The sequence below is a fragment of the Ammospiza nelsoni genome, chromosome 9 (assembly GCF_027579445.1).
Source record: "Ammospiza nelsoni isolate bAmmNel1 chromosome 9, bAmmNel1.pri, whole genome shotgun sequence".
Classification (NCBI taxonomy): Eukaryota; Metazoa; Chordata; class Aves; order Passeriformes; family Passerellidae; genus Ammospiza; species Ammospiza nelsoni.
Window position 1 is genome coordinate 26,845,435 of NC_080641.1, and position 18,628 is coordinate 26,864,062.

The window sequence follows — 18,628 nt, forward strand, 5'->3', positions numbered from 1 at the left end:
ACTCGTGAAGGGAAGGACTTTGCTTACAACTGGAAGTGATCTCTGGATGACAGACTTCTTCTACAGAGAAGAAAAAGCCATAAAACATTAAGACAGGATTGATCTGAACTCACAGCATCAGCCCTGCTCCAGTGCAGCCCCAGTGATTCTGTGACTCACAGTAGTGGAGGTCCAACAGAGCACACAGGCTGAAGATGGAGCTGGAGGTATAAATGCAGACTAACATTGAGCAGCTCCCAGTGCTAGGGAATGACCAGCCCTGCCCAGAGCTGGGAAGATCCACAAACACTTCCAAATAATTGTGAAGGTTCTATTGCCCACTCCTCACTCACAGAGCATATGTCCATCTGCTCAAGGAGCTCCAACTCTTGGTATCCGGTTTCTGTACTGCCCTAGGGCAAAGGCTTTTCCTATTCACCTGAAACCTCGGGGTCCCTTCCCATGGATGACAGGGGGGAGCAGAGCCTGGCACTGCCATGCCTGCTACTGCTTTAACCTCTGCAGTCTGGAAGATGAATTTGGCCCTGACGGCAGATCTTCATGAGAACTAGAAGAGAGTAGCTGTAATACTGTCATTCAGGGGTAAACTGAGGCTCAAAGAGCCTGGAGAACAGCTGCCAGGCCACCAGCATGCTGGATGCAGAACTAAAGGGAAGCAGACAGTTCCCACTCACTGTGAGGAAGCAGCTTCCCCAGCAGTCGCTGCTGTGTAAGAGGTGCCAGGAATGACAGGAACTCACATTCTGTGTGATGTAAAAGCATGGGAGTCCCTTTGGAATCTCCCACAGTCCTCCTGTGCAGGTCTGTTGTGACACCTGGTGGCCAAAGGCACCCCTGCAGCACCTGCCACCAGCCTGCCCCATTCTTCTTAATCCTAGATGAATGATCTAATTTCCATTGACCTCATGTGAGAGTAGGAACAATGCAACAGAGTATGAGCAGGACACACTGAGCATCTCGGCCACCCCCTAGTCTCAGCAGCCGCTCACAGTTCTCTGTCCTGTGCTGTAAGCTGCTGTGCAGCTCTGTCTCCTTACCCCACTTTTGTTTGAGCCAAGTGCAGCCTGGAAGGAGTGAGCATTGTGGAGCTACAAGATGTGGAGAAGAAACTCTTTACAAAAGCCTAGCAGCTTTTTGATGCAGGAGGGCTTAGCCAGGGTTCCATCATCACAATCACATTTACAACCCAAGCTAGCTCCCAACCCTGTTGAAGACCCAACCCTTCATGTCAACTGCAGGGAGCCAGGTTTCACACCTATATATTTATTATATATATACACATCCCGTGGGGACAAGGGAATGCTTCCCACTGCATGGTTTTCTTGAACAATTGTCCATGCTGCTTGGTCAGGCTGCAACATCACTCTTCCCACGGACTCATATCTGTGTCAATGGCCACGCAGTTATAGGCAGCATAGCGCAACTTCTCTTCACATACCTTGGCTCTAGGGATGGCAGGAAGGAAAAAAAGATAAAGGTAAGGAGGAGCCGCCACTGCTGCATGTTCCAGTTGAGAGAACAAGATGCTTTCTGAAATGGAGGATATGCTTCACCAGGGGCTCACAGAGAGAAACTCAGCAGCCAGGTGGGACAGGCAGGGGATGGAAGTGTGGCAAAGTGATGGGACCCAACAGGTCAGCACCAAGGTTAAGAAGAGACCCCACACACAGTCCTCCAGACACAGGGAAGCACCCAAACTTACGTGGCATAGTTGGGCAAGAAGAGAGTGCTGGAGCAGGTGGATGACTCTGGCAAAGCATCTGTTGTCTCTGAGCTGGGGAGAAGGTGACAAACTGGTTAGAACCACCAGGCCAGTGAGGCAGGGAGCCCAGACAGCCCACCCCTGTAGTGTGGGATCTGTCAGCCCTGCAGCCTACAGAAGAATGGACTTACCCCATCTTGTCTGGATAGATGTAGATCCGTGCTGGAAGGCGACTTCTGCCAGTGACAAATCTGAGGAAGCGGCTGCGATCCTCTGTGAAGGAAAAACAAAGACATCAGCAAACCCATCACTAGTGAGCAGTCCCTTCCCTTCAGCCTAGCTGCTTGCTTTCCTTGAGTGGTTTCCCTCCCAGCCAGCAGGCAGGAGCTGTCATGGCACGAGATACGCACGGACAGAGAAAATTGCTCACCATTGGTGAAGTTATTGAGTGCTTCCCAGAAGTACTGAACACGGGTATCCTGTGGCTCAAAGTCCTCAAACCGAGCTGTCACAAAAGGATATAGAGAAGGGTTTAATAAAGATCTGAGCTCCTCCCTCCTTGGCAGTAGGTGCCTGCAGGGTGTGACCACACAGACCCAAGGTGTAAGAAGCATAGTTGGTCAGGCCCCTCCCAGGAAGCCCGGCCAGATCCACATCTCAGCTCCACAGGGGCTCAGACACTGGCAGCCAAGCGATGACCCAGCCTCTCCCACGAGGCTCAGGACAGAGTCAAAAGGACACCCCTGTCCTCATCAGCACCCAGCTAAAGGCAAGAAGTACACAGGACCATATTCTCACTGTAAGAAAGGCTAATACTGGCCTCCCACACTTCTCCTTGTGCCAGCACAGACAGAAGACAGTTTTGCTTTCAGGAAGAGAGTTTTCAGCAAAGCCCTTCACTTACTGAGCCTTTTCAGGGCATCCACTGTGACTTCAGGGTCTCCACAGACCTTTTTTTCTAGCTCCTGCCATGTAAGGAGGTCAAGGACAGCTTGGGGCACCACCTTCAGCAGCCCAGCCTGCATGGCCATGATCTGAAAAGGAGACAAGGCAGGTAAGCAGCATGTTTTGCCCATTTCCCTGACTCAAGGTTGAGCCTAGGGACTCTTCAAGCCATGTGACTGCTGAGCACATGTTCCAAGGAACCTGAAGGAACGGGACAGGATCTCAGAGAGATGCACCCCCCCCCCCCCCCCCCGTTCACTGAGAAAGCTTGTGTCAGAGCTGTGAATAAAACCCCAGTATCACCAGTGATACTAGAAGCCACTTTGCTTCTCAACAGCTCCATAGGCTCCAGGACCCCACTGAAAAGGTTGGATATCATTGCCCTAATGAGCACAGGGACACTAACCACAGTGCATTTTACCAGAAACAGGCTGGGGGCGGGTGTCTGGGAGTCAATGACCAGCCACAGGGTGGGACAGTGTCACCTGCTCCTTGCTCTCCTCCAGCCGAGCCTTTTGCACCAGGCGGATGAACTCCCTGCGGTCCTCGTAGCGCACGGCGGTGTTGCTGCCGTTGGGGATCAGCTCCACCACGCGCTGGTCACTCAGCACTGTCGTGTAGGTCAGCTCATTCCCAAATTTGAACTCAAATGTGTCTTTGTCCATGACTTCCATCACCTCCAGGAGCTTCACCTGTCCAGGCACCAAGTAAGTCCATGTTAGAGAGATGGCCAGAGAGCAGTGATGTGCCCAAGTCCTCATCTTCTCCCTTCCCAGACAAGCGACAATGACACAACATGTTGCCCTAAAGATGTTTAGCAGACCTTGGGCCATTGCATACTTAAAGCAGCAGTCAGCATGGCTGCACCTCTGTAAGAGCATTTGGTGCACCCTTATAGCTGAAAGCTGCCCTTTGTTGTGTTTATTTGACACATCATAGGAGGAATCAAGTACATGAGGACAGGGACACAAATCAGCACCTTGCTGAGTGCCACAAGGAATAGGATAGGCACAGCCTCCCAGTCCCTCTCACCAACACGGAGTCCACAGCAGGGAAGTCTTTGCTCCAGCTGACCTCTTCCCCCGTTAATTGTTTCCATACAAAGCCAGGAAGAGCCAGGACCTGAAGAAGAAAAGAGATTTTGAGTCTATGTCAAAATGGGACCTCGCCAAAGATGGAGATAGGACTCAACAATGCAGACACAAAGAGCCTTCCCTACTTCTCCCTCTGCATGCAGAACTCATCATAGCTGAGCAGAGACCAAACACTATCTCCTGAACTCTCAGCATCATCCCCCAAAAATCAGACTGTGAGTTCTCCAAACTAGTTTGCCCCAAATACCTCTTTTCCCAGTATGTGACCACAGAGCCTTTCCATGCTCTGTTAGACAGGCTGCAGGAGAGGGCTATCAACTTGCTTTGAAGCAAATCTTCTTAGAGGGATGGGGCTGAAAACTTACCAGAAACTCCTTGCCCCTCAGAGCTGCTCCCATGATCTGCCCAATCCACTCGTACTTTGCAAAGTCTTTACAAGAGGGGTTGGGGACATACATGTCCCTGGCTTCTCCAGTGCCATTACCCTGTAGGAGTGAGAGGCAAAACTCCAAGTCATAATTTCAGCACAGCATGAAACACCACAAACTACTCCTGCCATGCCTCTGGGCACTTCTCACAGCAGGAGTGGGCTAAACCCCCCACCCCCTTGGCAAGATTCCCAGTGACAGACCAGTATCCAGGCACTTGTCAGCATATGCTAAAATGAAATGCCACAAAGCAAACCCCTCACAAAGGAAAGCCTAAAGTAGGTATGTCCCTGGCATGCAAGGGGACAGGGACAGCTCTGCATTGCCAGGCATGGAAGGGTTTGCCCCAAACACCCCAATGCACAGCACCTGGTTGGATGTGCGCACGAAGAAGGGCAGAGGCACAGGGGTGTCTGCTGAGCTGGGGCACAGCTCCTCTGACATGTCTGCTAGGCTGTCCCGAAAACCACCACCTGCAACCCCAAAAGAAGGGCATTCTTAGTGATGTGAATTCCCCATGTGCTGATCTTCAGAGTTATGGAGCAAAGATGAGGATTTCTGGTCCAACCTGGCCCTGGGTTGAGCAGAAGGCTCCTACTAGAGCCTTATGGCACTGGAGAAAGTAAGACAAGAGAAATAACATCCCTGCCTGTCCTGTGGAGAACAGTCAGAAGGATCACTGGCACTGGTAAAGCTGCTGTTAGTGACTAATGGAAATTTGGTCCCTCTCCCAGCAAACAGCACTTTTTATCTGGGACACAGCCAGAGGTGGCAGGACAAGGTAACCTGCCTTCCCTCTCTCATCCGTGGGAATTAACACTGGAACCAAACAAAAGCACCTACAGCAACAGTCACCTCATCAGCCCCCGACTGCTCCAGAGGAGCTCTGGCCTCCTGCAGCCCCTACCTTGGTCGATGATGCCCTCTGCGATAAATTTGCACTCCCACCACTGGTCATAACGCAACGGCCACCTGTGGAGAACCAGGCATCACCTGAGGTGCTGCTCAAAGCCAAGGAGGTGCTGGGACAGTCACAGCAGGGACATCAAGGGACTAGAGTGGAACAGTCTGAGTTTAGGACAGGACAACATTTTAATCTCCAGAGATAGCTGCATCATCAGTAGGGAGATGATACCTTGGGGTATGGGCCCTGATCTCGTGGCTCCTGTCCTAGTAAACCCTCTCCAGAGTAGAGCACATGGGCTTCCCAAACACCCTGCTGAAACAGGACACAGCTCCCAGCTCTGCATGGTGCCTCCCCGAGACACTGCTTACCTATAATCCAGAGGCTTTTCAAACTTGTCTGAGGGTTTCAGACCTTCATATACCTGCAACAAGCAGAGACAATCAAGGTTGGTATCCCCTCTCCAGGGGAACTGGTGCCACATGAAGGCAGGTACATCAAACACATCAAATCTCACAGCAGTTTGGGGTGTTTGTGCCCGCACAGAGCCCCAGATCTGCTGGAGGTGGGGAGAGAATGCACCCAGGAAGATCAGCATTGCTGTGTGTAAAACCACAACACAGAACTCCATGCAGCTACTTGACTGTTGTCACACAAGAATTCTTTGCTGCCTTTTTAGTGCAACAGGACTGTTACACTCTCCACAAACAACATGCCACAGAGAGCATCCAGGATAGAGTACAGATTTCAACTCAGAGATCCCAAATCCCTCATAGATGTTATTCCTTATGGGACCATTAGCACCTGTAATTACGGAGCCTGTGAGTCACATGAAGAAGCCTTGAAGGCTTGGTCTGTCTCCAGCTCCAAGCTCTCCCTTCCACCCATCCTAATGCAAATCATTTTGATTCTGGGATGCCCCAGTCTCCCCAGACCAGCAGGGACCCTTGCAGGAGGGACTACCTGGGTGAAGACAGCGTTCTTGCAGCTGGGGTCCAGGGCAGGGCTGTCCCGGTGCTCCATGGCCAGGCGCCGGTTAATGTAGAGCCTGGGCATGAAGTTGGGCTTGCTGGTCTCCGAGTCCTTCAGACACTGGGTAATGAGAGCCGTGCGCTTCTTGGACAGCAGCAAGAACTGCTTGATGTGCTGCCAACAGGGAGCAAAACATGTCATCTACTTTCTGCTGAAGCCATCACACCCCCCTTTCCCAGGGCCTTCCCACACAGAGATATTCTCACTGACAGTATTTGCTTCCCCTCTGCCTCTGAAAGATTCTGCATTCTGGCCTAAGGGAGATAACAAGCTCAGCCCTCAATCCACCAGCTGTCATCTGATGCTCACACTCCAGTGTTGCTTAGAGTCTCTTTTACCCTCACTCTCACCAGAACACTGGTCTTACTATCCCTTTTAGTTGTAATCAAATCCAGCTCCTCTAAACAAACAAAAAACCCCAAATGCTATGGGTCCATGTTGACCTGGCACAGGAATTACAGTCCTTTCTGACTAGGCTTTCTGACACTAGCCCACAGAATAGGGCTATCCTGGTAATGTCCAGCATGTGTATTCTTGGAGAGGATACAAGGAAAACAGACAACTGGAGGGATGAACTCAGCACTATGTAAAGGATGAAAAGCAAAAGCTTATTAAAGCCAGGAAGAATGTTACTGGTAAAAGCCTTGATGTTTGGACAAGCCAGCTCAAAGCTGCTGGCAGGAAGTGCAGGAACAGAGCGTCCTGGGCTGAGATCTTGGAGGGGATGTGGATCCAGCTTGCATGCCCAGCACTGCTATGATCCAAGTCCCTTGGATTTGAGGGTGAAATATTCTGGTTTGAATCCACTTGTTAGCCCACAGCTACATGCTTCTACATCAGCAGTTTAGTAGGAAAATAAACAATATCACCTTTCACAGTCTTAGTGACTTGAGCTCAGGAAGGTATTTCCCTCCAGCTGCTTTAAAAGCAACAAGCCCTGGCTGCCTCCCCTACCACAACATGAGCACCATCACCCTGCCAGACTGAGGCCCCAACAAGACACAGGGCCAACTGCTCACCTTGAGCTTGCTGAATGTGCCAACAGTGTGGTCCCAGGCTGGCACCAAGTGATGCAGGACACTGTCAAGGAGTTTGATGAACCTAAATCCCAAAGAAGAATGTATTGCAACAAGGAGTGATGGGGATCTCCACAGATCTATTCTAGACCATACATCCCTGAACACAAGCAGAAAAATAACTGATCCAAACCAAACCCAGCATAGTTTTTCACCTCATGGAACCTTTGGTACTAAATTCCCACTCCCTGGGCACTGCAGTGATTTTGCATCCCTCTGCACATACCTGCCCCCCACACTGCACAGATATATTGTGCTTGTGACACATAAGACACTGTAAACTTGAGCTACAGAACTCCTCTGAAAGCACGAGGGAGCCACCCCAGAGAACCCACTTTGTCCCCAAATGGCTGTCATTTTCTCCAGTGTCCAGGACATGTCTCAAGAGGAGTGTCATAGTTTTACAGCTTCCAGCCATGTACATACTGGAGATGGCATCAATCCCTGCATGCAGTGGCACCTGTACCTTTGAATGAGCACAGCCCGTCGGTACAGCAGGTCAGGGTCAGTCCCTTCTAGGCGAGGGTAACGCACCAAATTGGGCAACTGGAACATGTCAGCACTGAGCCCCAAGTCCCTCTGTCGGGAGGATTTGATTTTGATGCCTCGGATACGAACATCAATCCCATCATCTGCCAAGGAAGACCATAAATGATATGCCAAAATCACAAGAAAGCAAGCCTTAAATAAAGTGCAGGAGGTCTATAAGCAAACACAGTAGGAATGTACCAGCTCCACCAGCTCTGGGGCTGGGCACCGGGAGCTTCAAATACCTCTGCGAAGAAGAAGCAGGGTATTTACAGGAGAAAAATAATTAAATTATTGAAGGCAGGGAAAGATAGGATGAAAGCTGAGAACTTGCAAAACTTCAGATCTCCCAGGAGTTTCCCATGGTTCTTTTGAATCTCATCTAAAACAGCCCACAGGGAGAAGTAGTACAAGTCACAGCACAAACTCTTAATGTACAGTATTTTACAGGTGCATTATGGATGTGGTCACAACAATCAGCCCTACCTCTGCACTCCACAATCCGGATCTCAATGACAGGCAGGTGTGTTGTCATGTCCTCAAGGATGCACACATCCCCAATATAGCTCCTGCAAACACAAAACAGATGAGGATTAAAGGGTTGTTCCCTCACCCATCCTGCTAAAATCCACTTGGACACTTGTACAGGAAGACAGTTTACATCTTTTGAAATGGGAGCCTGTGGCAAAAACTCAGTTCTTGCTTACAGTTACAGCTGAATGCCTGAACCTGCTGGTGACTCAGGTCCAGGTACCATGATTCTGATGTGTCCCACAGTCGGATGAGGAGAGCCCTGATGACTGTACCATGCTCCTGCAGGCAGAGTGAACCCGCATCCCAGACAGCCTGGCTTGTACTGCATGCCTGCTTAAGGCCACTGTTCAACAGCTTGGGCCCCTGCAAGAGCCATGTGTGCACCTCCACCACTCACTCATCAATGCCGACATCGTTCAGTTTCTTCAGATTGTCCCCCTCGCCCCCATACACAGCGACACGCTTGGGCATGAAGTTCTCATCAGTGGTATCCACTGTCAGCAGCAGCTTCCTGCAGAGGGAAGCAGGACATTAAGAAGGCAATTACATCTGAACACCTGTCACTACTCCCTCTCATCACTTGGTCATGTTGTTACAAGCTGGGATTCCCAAGTACCTGTGACAATGCTAAAACCACCTTCAAGCTCAGAGCCAGTGTAAGGGCTGAAGGGCAGGGAGTGCAGGGCAAATTTGGGCCGTGACACTCAGGCAGAAAGGGAGTGGCAAAGCTTGCCCCAGTCATTAGCCAGCATGTAGAGCAGAAATGACTCTGTAGGGCAGAGAGAGATGACTCACTTGACGATGGTGCCTTTCTTCATGTTGAGCCGCACCCAGTGCTGGCCCTGGGACCCATCACTCTCCCAGTATGTGTCGGCATGGCTGTCGGTCAGGCATGACACATTGAAGTCCTCCTGGAAGAGGAGAAGTGAATGGAAGGATGGAAGTGAGTGCAGGATTAACTTCTCTTTAGTGGTTACTTTCATCATGAATCTCAGTGTCAGAGGGTATCACATTGGCCTGTTCCCTTTGCTGGGCTGTGGGGAGACACCGGGAGTGCAGAGCACACAGGACACTGGGGTTGACTATCCGAGGTGCTCTGGGGTCACACACACAGCACAGAGTATCAAACCCTCCCTAACATCAGCTTTGTAGCTAATATTAGCACTGGCTTCTCAAACCACTGTGCCTCCGGGGGCTACATTATACAACATGTTGCATGATACTCCCCAGGTTTTTCTCCCACATGCTCAAACAGAGTGCAGTCCAGGCCAGAGCAGCACAGCAGGCAGTACCCATGCTCCCCAGCACAGCGGGGCTGATGTAGCCCTGTCCCTTTAACCCACCGTGTAGGACGAGACATCGATGCTGTCCACGTACTGCTTAACGCTGCCCAGGTTCTCATCCTCCTTCCCAATGTGGTCATACAGGAAATGCACCAGGTCCTCATCACATTCATAAGTCCATGTTGGGGGCACAAACCTAGCAGGGAAAAGGGATTACTGGGTCTGGAGAGCCAGAAGCAGCCAGGCTAATGGGTCAAAAAAGGAAGGTCCACATCCTGCTTGCCTTGCTCAGTTTCCTGCTTTTTTGCAGGCATACCTAGGACAAGACTGTGCTGTGCAGAGATGCCTGTCTTTCCCCCTCTCCCCTAAGTCTGCAGGAGACAGCTGTGTGGGCAGTCACAAGAGACAGGAGCTTGTCCCCCACCATAGCAGAAGCCAGGAAACAGTTCATACCGAAGCTTCTCTACTGCAGCCTCATCCTGCTCCATGGGCCTGGGCTTCGCTCCGAGGCGCAGAGAGTACGTCAGATCCACCACCTGCTCCCATCTGAAACAACACAGAGAAGTGGAGTGAGAACATCCCAGAGGAACAAGAAATTGGTGATCGAGGAATAGTTGTAAGTGGAAGATTTGCATTTAAAGCCCCACCGTGTTCCATCCTCCATCATCTCCAGCATCATCTGTTGCCCTTTCCTTTCCAACTATGTCTACTCCTTTCACACCCCGCTGGGCATGTGACAAGCACAGCGCCCGAGCCAAACCCATTCCACTCCACATCCGGCATCCCTCTTGCCTCACTTCCATGAAACCTGTCCAAGCAGGCCGGGGGTTCCCTAGCCCAGGGCAGGAGGGGCCGTGGGGAAGCATCCCGAGCCCGCACAGGAGTGAGCGCCTCGGCGCTCCCGGGGAGGGACCCAGCGGGACACCGCGGCGGCCCCGCACCTGATGACGGGTTTGTAATCCACCCCGAACAGCTGCTGCTGTCGCTGGATCCGCTCCGTGGACTCCACGGGCACCAGCCGGTCCCCGCCGTCGGCGTGCTTGCACACCAGCACCCATCCCTCCTCGAGATCGCAGCCGCTCCGGTACTCCTCCAGCTGCTCCTGTGGGGACAGCCGGCGGTCAGGCGAGGCCGGGCTGGGCCCTCCGCGGACCCAGCCCCCCCGTTACCTTGCTGAGCTTGACCCAGAGCCCGGCGCTGTTGCAGTACTCCTCGCCGGTGGCGCGCAGGCAGCCGCCCTTCCGCACCTCGATCGTGGCCCGCGCCGCCCGCTTGCCGCCCCGCGCCGGCCCCGGGCTGTCCCACACGCTGAGCAGGCTGCGGGCGGCGGCGGCCGCGGGGGCCGAGGGGTCCTTGCAGATCTTGTACTGCACCTCCCGCGGCACGTAGCAGAGAGCGGCGGGCAGCGCCCGGGCACGGCGGAAACACTCGCTGCACTGCAGCAGGAACCGCAGCCGGCCCAGCACCTGGTGCGGCGCCTCCCCGCCCGCCTTCATCGCGCTCCGGGCACCGGCTCCGCGCCCCTCCGGTTTACGGCGAACCCCGCCCGCCGACAGGCAAGATGGCGGCGCCCGGCGGGGCGGACGTAGAGCAAGATGGCGGCGCCCGTGCCACGTACAGAAGAGCAAGCAGCGGGGCAAGATGGCAGCGTACGGAGGGGCGGGGAAAAATGGCGGAGTGAGGAGAGGCGGGACTATGTCGAGATGGCGGCGTGGACGGGGCGGGACGGAGACGGGGGCGGGACGGGGATGGGGGCGGATCGCGCCGCGTCGGGAGGCAACGGAGAGGGCGGGGAGCGGCTTAGGAGCATGGCGGGCGGCGATCGGCTCCTGTGAGTAACCGGGACCGGGCAGGCCTGCGTCCCTTCCTAATGTGGTAACGGGGCCGTGTTCCGGCACTTGCTGGGGGATACCGGTGTGCCTCTAGGAAGGGCGATCTGGCACTGTGGGAGCACTGGGGATTGTGCTTTCGCGCTGAGATCCGGTACTGGGGACACTGGTGTGGCTCTCGGACACCGCCGAGGCGCTGGAGTGGCTCTGGGATTATGGTGCTGGCACAAGAGTCCGCTACAGGGTCACTGGAGGGGCTTCGGGCAGGGAGGGAGGGAGGTGATCCTGCGCTGGGAGGGAGCAGCAGGGCCGCTGGTGTGCTAGTTAAGTCCCTGGTCCCAAATGGAGGTTTTGGGGACTTTGTTCCCATAGCTCCTGCGGTTGCCGGGGTCCCCCTCCCCGGCGCAGGCCGGACTCGAGCAGCCGCACAGCCCACGGGGAGCTTGGGGACGGGAGTTTGGGGATGGGGAGGTTTGGGACCGGGAGGCTGGGGACGGAGAGTTTGGGGACGGGATTTTGGGGACGGTAAGGCTGGGGACGGGAGTTTGGGGACGGGGAGGTTTGGGACTGGGAGGCTGGGGGCGCGTGGCCTGGCACAGACCGGGGGGAAATGCAGGACTGCCCGCCCCGCTCGTCCCAAATCTCCAGGCGGGAGCAACTGGTGGCCCCGATAACTTAATCTCGCGGGCCCTGGGCAGACCTCGCCTCTCTCCCGGGTGGCCCACGGTCCTCAGCAGGAAGAAGTCCTGGGCTGTGGTGGGGACAAGTTATCGCACTTGTCACAGCTGGGCGCAAGCCTCCTCTGCAGTCAGGGAGTGGGGACGAGCCGCTTACTCTGGCACGCAGTCGTGGGGGACTGGCAGGGCTCCCGGACCCCTCGTGGGTGACACCCTGTTCCTGCTCTTTGCTCCGCAGCCCCAAAGGCTTCCCCAAGCTGAAGAACGACACGTTCCTGCGCGCGGCGCGCGGGGAGCAGACGGAGCACACCCCGGTGTGGTGCATGCGGCAGGCGGGGCGCTACCTGCCAGGTTAGCGGTGGAGGCGTGCGGGGGTAGCGAGGGAGCCGCAGCAAGCACTTGGTAACATTTGTGGTGGTCCTTTGTAGAGTTTCGGGAGACACGGGCGTCGCAGGATTTCTTTGCCACTTGCCGGAGCCCAAAATTGTGCTGTGAGCTGACACTGCAGGTGAGCATCACTCAGCGGTCTGTGTGTCCCCTCTGTCTGCCCAGATGGGGATGGGGAGAAACCTTGGTTCTGGTCATCCTGGATGGCCTCAGTAAATTGTGCAGCCCTTGGGGACTCCGCTGCCTCCTGGGCTTGACCATGTCCTCCATGGGAAGGGAGCTGCAACCCCTCACTAACGTTTCCTCTTCCTCTGTGCAGCCACTAAGACGATTCCCCCTGGATGCTGCCATCATCTTCTCTGACATCTTGGTGGTGCCCCAGGTAAGAGCCATGGCCAATGCCACAGGGAACAGCAGCTGGTAACAGGGCAGAATTCAGGGCTGCTCCATTCCTGCTTCTCCATTTTCCCCTGTCCCCAGGCACTGGGTATGGAGATTGTCATGGTCCCTGGCAAAGGACCCACATTCACAGAGCCCCTGAAGGAGGTGGAGGATCTGCTGAAACTGCGACAGAAGGTGGATGTCACTGCAGAGTTAGGTTACGTCTTCCAGGCCATCACACTGACACGGCACAGCCTGGAGGGCAAGGTGCCGCTCATCGGCTTCTCGGGGGCACCGGTAAGGAGCGTGGCTCCTCTCCTCTCTTGGGGTCAGATCAGCTATGGCACCCCCAGCTGTGGGTGCTACATGGGTGTGTAACAGGGGGCATTAAGTGCAGGAACAGCTGTGCCCCAGGCTCTGGGGTGCTCACAGGTCCTACCTTCAGCACTGTGACTGGGACTTTGTGTCTTCTTTCATCTCCATCACTCTTCTCACTTCACTCCTCCCCACAGTGGACACTCATGTCCTACATGATTGAAGGTGGTGGCTCCACTACAATGGCCAAGGCCAAGAGCTGGCTGTACCGTCACCCCGAGGCAAGCCACCGTCTGCTACGCCTGCTGGCTGATGTCATCATCGACTACCTGGTGGGGCAGGTGGCTGCTGGAGCGCAGGTGAGTCCTGGGGCAGTGTGGACAGGGCCAAGAAGGAAGGCAGGGGATAGGGAGAAGAGAGAATCCAGCAACTGGAAGGAGGAGCAGGGACTGAGTTGCTGCTCTCCCAATCCCATGGGAAAATGGTTGAGTCACCATTCCTGGAAGTATTTGAATGACAAGTAGATGTGGCACCTGGGGACACACTTTACTGCTGGATTTGGCAGTGCTTGCTTGTTAGACTCAATAATCCTAAAGGTCTTTTCCAGCCTAAAGGAATGTGTGTCCCTGGCAGGCGCTCCAGCTGTTTGAGTCCCATGCTGGGCACCTGGGCCCGGAGCTGTTTCAGGACTTTGCCCTGCCTTACATCCGGGACATTGCCCAGGCTGTCAAGAGCAAGCTGAAGGAGGAGGCACTGCCCCTGGTGCCCATGGTGAGTCAGGGCTGCCTGGATTGACCCTGACATCTGGGCACTGCTGGAGAGGGGTGCATCCCCTGGTGCTGGCTTCCCTCAGTCCAGTCTGTGGAGAGGGGTCTGAGCCACAGCAGTGGGTGCCCATCTCCTCCCTCCGCAGATCATCTTTGCCAAGGATGCACACTATGCCCTGCGTGACCTGGCCCACGCCGGTTACGAGGTCGTTGGTCTCGACTGGACCATCCGGCCCCAGGAAGCTCGGTAAGAGTCTGACTGAGGGCTCAGGTGTCTGGGCAGGATCCCAGACCAGGTACTCTGACCTCCTCCTCTGCCCTGAGACATCCCAGGCCTGGACATTGCTGCTCCAAAGGTGTGGATAGTTGGGCCACCATGCTGCAGCTTCTAAAGGCTGTGCTGAGGGGTCCTGGGTGTCCTGCAGTGGGGGCTGCAGGCACACCTGGCTGCCCTCGGTCTCTCTACCACATGCAGCAACTCACCTGTTTCCTCCCTGCTGCAGTGCACAGATAGGAAAAGATGTCACCCTGCAAGGGAACCTGGATCCATGTGCTCTCTATGCACCCAAGGTGAGCCATGGCTAGTCCCAGCAACTAGGGCTAGTTCTACCCTAGTTCTACCTCAGCTTTGCCACCTGCAGCACTGGCTCATGTCCTAGCGTCCCCTCAGGCTAGCTGAGATTGGTGTCAGATTGGTCTGACACATGGTTTCCTACCATACCTACAGGAGAAGATTGGCGAGCTGGTGAAGAAGATGTTGGAGAGTTTTGGGACCCAACGCTATATTGCCAACCTGGGCCACGGCCTCTACCCTGACATGAACCCTGAACATGTGGGTGCCTTTGTGGAAGCTGTGCATGCTCATTCCCGTCATATCAACAAGCACAGCTGAGCCTGGGGCCTTGGGGACAGGACTCTGGTTTGGGCACAGTCAGCCATGTTGTCACAGGGCTCACTCTAGGCTGGGCTGCAGCATTAAACCAGGACCTTCTCTGCAGCAGCCGTGTGGCTCTGGCTGGGGGATGGGGAACTGGACGGCCCTGAAGGAGATGGGAAGTCACGGCAGGCTGCTAGAGGAGCACGTGTGGTGAGGGGGAGCCCCTGAGCCCCATCCTGCAGGTCCAAATGGGGGAACAGGGATGGCAGCAAATTGCGGAGGATGCCTCTCCCTGCCAAGCTTCAGTGTCCATGCTTGCAACAGAGGATGTGAGCCCAGGGCACAACAGCCATCTCCTGAGGATGGATTGCTCAGCCCTGCTAGGGAAGGTGGGTGCCTGAGCCTTGCAGGGTCACAGCCTGGGAGCTTGGGGCTCACAGCCCACCACTGGCAGAGACTCAGCATCAGCTGTCCCACAGTCCTGCTCAGGTTGAAATGGGCAATGTGTCCTCAACCCAGGCTAGTCTCGAGGGGCTGGGAGAGCCAGCAGGACTCACCTGGGAGAGACAAAAATGGCAGGAGAACCTTTGACACAGCACCACCAGCCCCCTACCACACTGGCTGAGATGGCAACAGAGGCACCATTGCCCTCCTCCTCCAGCTCCCAAAGCCTCTTTAGGACCACCCCCCTGGTCCTAGAGTGTTCCCCCATGCACACCTCCCCATCTTCTCTGATCCTCAGGGCCAAGCTTGCCTGGGGCTTAGCAAACCCTGCAAAAAGCAGCCCAGGAACCCCAAGTTACAACTCCTTGCCACCCCATTCCACACTGCAGCACACTCACTGTGGTCCAAGCTGGCGGCAGGATGGATCAAGACACGGAGAAACGCTGGTCTAGCTGGCATGGATAGGGCAGTGTCTCCAGCAGGGGCAAGGACCTACTAACATTGTACATGGCAGGGAGTTGCACCCAGAAGCAACCAGGGTGCCCTGTCCCTGCTCTGTCCCCCTCTGCGGGAGCTGGCTACCACAGGGGGCTGCAACACTGCAGAAGTGTGGTGACCCCCCCAACTTCAGAGAAAGGCAGGAAAGACACAGGCGGTAACGTTCATCCCTTTTATTATTAAACATCAGATGAAGAGGTCGCACACACACATACACGCACGCACGCAAGGAAAAAAAAAAAAGGGAAGGAAAAAAAAGAGAGAAACAGACTGGTTGAGGACCGCTATTTCGGTGGCGACACAGACCGAGTACAATTGGGTTCCTGGCCAGAGCGCGGACACAAGTCACTTGCCAAAAAATTAAACCAGACAGCAGATAACTAACGCGCATTGCCCAACTACAAGTCACCATCCAGACCGGCCCTGGCCCCCCCCAGCCCTCCCAACCTGCTGCCAAAGAAATGAACCAAAACTGAAGAGCCACTGGCCCAGGGCTGGAGTGTGTCCCCAGCGCCGGGTGAGCTGGGAAGGGCCGAGCCTTGGCTGCACCACGGAGCTGGAATGAGCTGGGAACGTGCAGGAAGGTGACGTGGCTGCCCCTCCCTCCCCCGGAGCCGCAGCCCCTGTGCCCGCCCAGGCACTCACACCCTGCACCTGCCCTGCGATGGGCCAAGTCCTCCATCGCCAGCATCTGTGTGTGTCCGAGTGAGCATCGCCCCAAGTTCCTTCCTTTGCTGGGCTGCTGCTCCTCCATCCATCTGTCCGTCCGTCTGTCCCAGGGCTGTGAGTCAAGAAGATGTTCGCCTCCCCCCCACACCCTTCTTGCTGCTGACGATGCCATGGGAACCTGAGAAATGTTCGCGTGCCTCCTCCTCTTTTTGTCTGTGGTTTTGTGTGGGTTTTTTAAATAATAGTTTTAATAATAATAACAACAACAATAATAATAGCAATAATAAAAATAATCGCCCCAGCCCACAACAATTTCAAGTATCCCCCAAATAAAAGACAGAATTATAAATAATTATAACTTTACAATTTAATAATTGACACATATACTATAGTATTTACAGTATCATAAATGCTTTTTTTTTGTGTTACTTTTAGTAAGCAATCCCTGAGAACAGTTACTTTTACTTGTTTTTATTGAAGTATCTTCACAAATAGAGGAGTTTGCATGTCTCGGGCGGGCGGGAGAAGCGCTCTGCAAAGCCATTGCTTTTGGTGACGCATGAGGTTCTAGTGTCGCAGGTTTCTTTGCTTGCTTTTTTTTCCTTTTTTTTTTTTTTTTGTTTTGTTTTGTTTCATTAAATTCCCCACATAATTGTAAAGATTTTTCACTTTGCAACCTTCGTATCCCTCTAGCGACCACATCCTTCAGGAAAGAGGTATTAGATTTCCAGGTTAGCTTTTGGTATTGGCAAGGGAGGGCAGGGGGCTGAGTAAACCATCCTTTTTCCCCGTGGTTGCCTTTTGGTTTGTGCCCAAGGAATCTCTGGATCCTCTCAGTGTGTAAAATGGTTAAATCCAAGAAAGAGTAACACTAAAAGGAAAAAAAAAAAAAAAAAGAAAACAAACAAAAAAAAAAGAAACAGAAGACCAGAACAGAGCAGCCTCTGCCGATGGGGGGAAGCTGATCTCCACTTTCCTTCCTTCTTCTCTCCCTAGTCCCCGTGCTGCGGCCAGACCCTGCCAGTGAGCATGGCAGGAGCCGGGGCTCACCCAAACCGTTCTCGCACCAGCAGCATCAGTTTTTTCTTGCCTTTGTAGATTTGTTTAAGATTGTCAATGAATTGGGCGAACTGTATGTGCCCGTCCTGTGCCAGGAGGAAGGTCTCCCTGGCCTTGCTGAGGAACTCGATGAACTCCCCATAGTGCCGCGGGCTGATGTGGGTGAGCCGGGAGTGGGTGGTGTTGATGTAGGCGCTTATCGTGGCGTCCAGCAGCTGCCGCAGGGGGGCTTTGTCAGTGGACATCAGCTTCCCCGAGTTCCTGCGCCCAGGGATGCCGGCCAGCCCGGGCGCTGTCATGGTGCAGCGCCGAAGGATGTCCGAGAGCACCGTGGCACAGTGCACGCTCTTCACCACCAGCGGGATGATGGCCGCCAGCTCGTTTTTGCCCAGAGAGTGGCTCAAGGCGCAGGCCCAGAGCACATCATTGATGGCTGGGTGCGTGTCCTGGTTGTAGGCCAGGTTGAGATGTGTCATGGCCAAGGAGGCCAGTTTGAAGGCTCGCAGTGGGTAGCCCCGGTGCTCCATGTAGCGGGCGATGGTGAACAGCTGGGTGTAGGTCATGCCGGTGGAGGCGGCGTCAATGACGATCTGGTAGGCGGTCTCAAAGGCGATGTGGTCCTTCTCGCAGAGGGTCAGGGCAGACAGGGCGCAGTTCTGGGGGTCCTTCATGGCGCACTGCAGGGCCAGGGTGCGGGCACAGCTGGCCAGCTCTTCCCGCTGTGGGTAGTCCAGGCTCAGGCGCAGGATGGTGTTGTGGGACATCACTGTGGCCGCCACAATGCTGGTGGCTTCCGTGGGAGTGAACAGTGAGTACCAGCTCTGCAGGATGCTCACCAGGGCCCTCACTCCTGCAAGAAAAGACCAGGGTCAGAGCATATCCTTGGAACCTGACTGAGTTCATGGGGCACCATCTGAGACCCAGAGACAGGGCAAAAACAGCCCACAGCAGTGCTGAGCTGCTGCCTCTGCCCCAAGAGGGACAGGGCAGAGGGGGACAGGCAGAAGCCCACCCATACTGCCATGCTGCAGGGCACAGAGACCACCACCGGCCTAGGCCAGGTACAGGGCACCCATCCAAGTCTCAAAACCGGCCACTGCTGCAGTCCCAGCCCTGTCAACTGGTGCTCTGAGGTAAATTCAGTTACCCAAGAAGAAATGAAAGACTCAGGGGAACTCAGATGCTCAGGGCTAGGCATG

At 54.6% G+C, this 18,628-nt stretch overlaps 3 protein-coding genes across 3 annotated transcripts in view; 1 reads left to right on the forward strand and 2 right to left on the reverse strand.

Moving 5' to 3' along the window:
• Nucleotides 1–1,247: 1,247 nt before the first annotated feature.
• LOC132076743 (E3 ubiquitin-protein ligase HECTD3-like) lies at nt 1,248–11,057 on the reverse strand. Its single transcript, XM_059478042.1, has 21 exons — nt 10,696–11,057; nt 10,468–10,628; nt 9,980–10,072; nt 9,587–9,722; nt 9,039–9,154; nt 8,641–8,754; nt 8,196–8,278; nt 7,648–7,813; nt 7,125–7,206; nt 6,037–6,219; nt 5,445–5,497; nt 5,077–5,141; nt 4,539–4,642; nt 4,107–4,226; nt 3,680–3,769; nt 3,133–3,339; nt 2,607–2,736; nt 2,133–2,207; nt 1,894–1,975; nt 1,703–1,774; nt 1,248–1,445 (listed from the first exon to the last, which is right to left on the reverse strand). The coding sequence occupies exons 1-21, from the start codon at nt 11,020–11,022 to the stop codon at nt 1,361–1,363; spliced, it is 2,544 nt and encodes an 847-aa protein (XP_059334025.1). The 5' UTR covers nt 11,023–11,057; the 3' UTR covers nt 1,248–1,360.
• Nucleotides 11,058–11,121: 64 nt separating this feature from the next.
• On the forward strand, nt 11,122–14,879 carry UROD (uroporphyrinogen decarboxylase). The gene is made up of 10 exons (XM_059478535.1): nt 11,122–11,357; nt 12,271–12,383; nt 12,461–12,540; nt 12,739–12,801; nt 12,900–13,097; nt 13,313–13,474; nt 13,749–13,886; nt 14,029–14,129; nt 14,386–14,452; nt 14,610–14,879. Exons 1-10 carry the CDS (start codon nt 11,122–11,124, stop codon nt 14,772–14,774), a joined length of 1,323 nt encoding a protein of 440 aa, XP_059334518.1. The 3' UTR covers nt 14,775–14,879.
• A 2,071-nt stretch (nt 14,880–16,950) lies between these two features.
• ZSWIM5 (zinc finger SWIM-type containing 5) overlaps nt 16,951–18,628 on the reverse strand; it is a 96,951-nt gene continuing 95,273 nt past the window's right edge. The window contains exon 14 of the mRNA XM_059478534.1: nt 16,951–18,279. Within this exon, the coding sequence (XP_059334517.1) occupies nt 17,417–18,279 (863 nt within the window). The 3' untranslated portion in view covers nt 16,951–17,416. The remainder of the gene's footprint in view (nt 18,280–18,628) is intronic.

Bases quoted from the DNA above. Each gene is read 5' to 3' on its own strand.
- UROD (XM_059478535.1), top strand. From the start codon at position 11,122: ATGGCGGCGCCCGTGCCACGTACAGAAGAGCAAGCAGCGGGGCAAGAT. The intron at 12,384-12,460 runs GTTAGCGGTGGA...GGTCCTTTGTAG, and splicing joins GGCGGGGCGCTACCTGCCAG to AGTTTCGGGAGACACGGGCG. The intron at 13,475-13,748 runs GTGAGTCCTGGG...TGTCCCTGGCAG, and splicing joins AGGTGGCTGCTGGAGCGCAG to GCGCTCCAGCTGTTTGAGTC.
- LOC132076743 (XM_059478042.1), bottom strand. From the start codon at position 11,022: ATGAAGGCGGGCGGGGAGGCGCCGCACCAGGTGCTGGGCCGGCTGCGG. The intron at 8,279-8,640 runs GTGAGTGGTGGA...TTGTGTTTGCAG, and splicing joins AACGATGTCGGCATTGATGA to GAGCTATATTGGGGATGTGT. The intron at 2,737-3,132 runs GTGACACTGTCC...TCTCCTTTTCAG, and splicing joins TGGAGGAGAGCAAGGAGCAG to ATCATGGCCATGCAGGCTGG.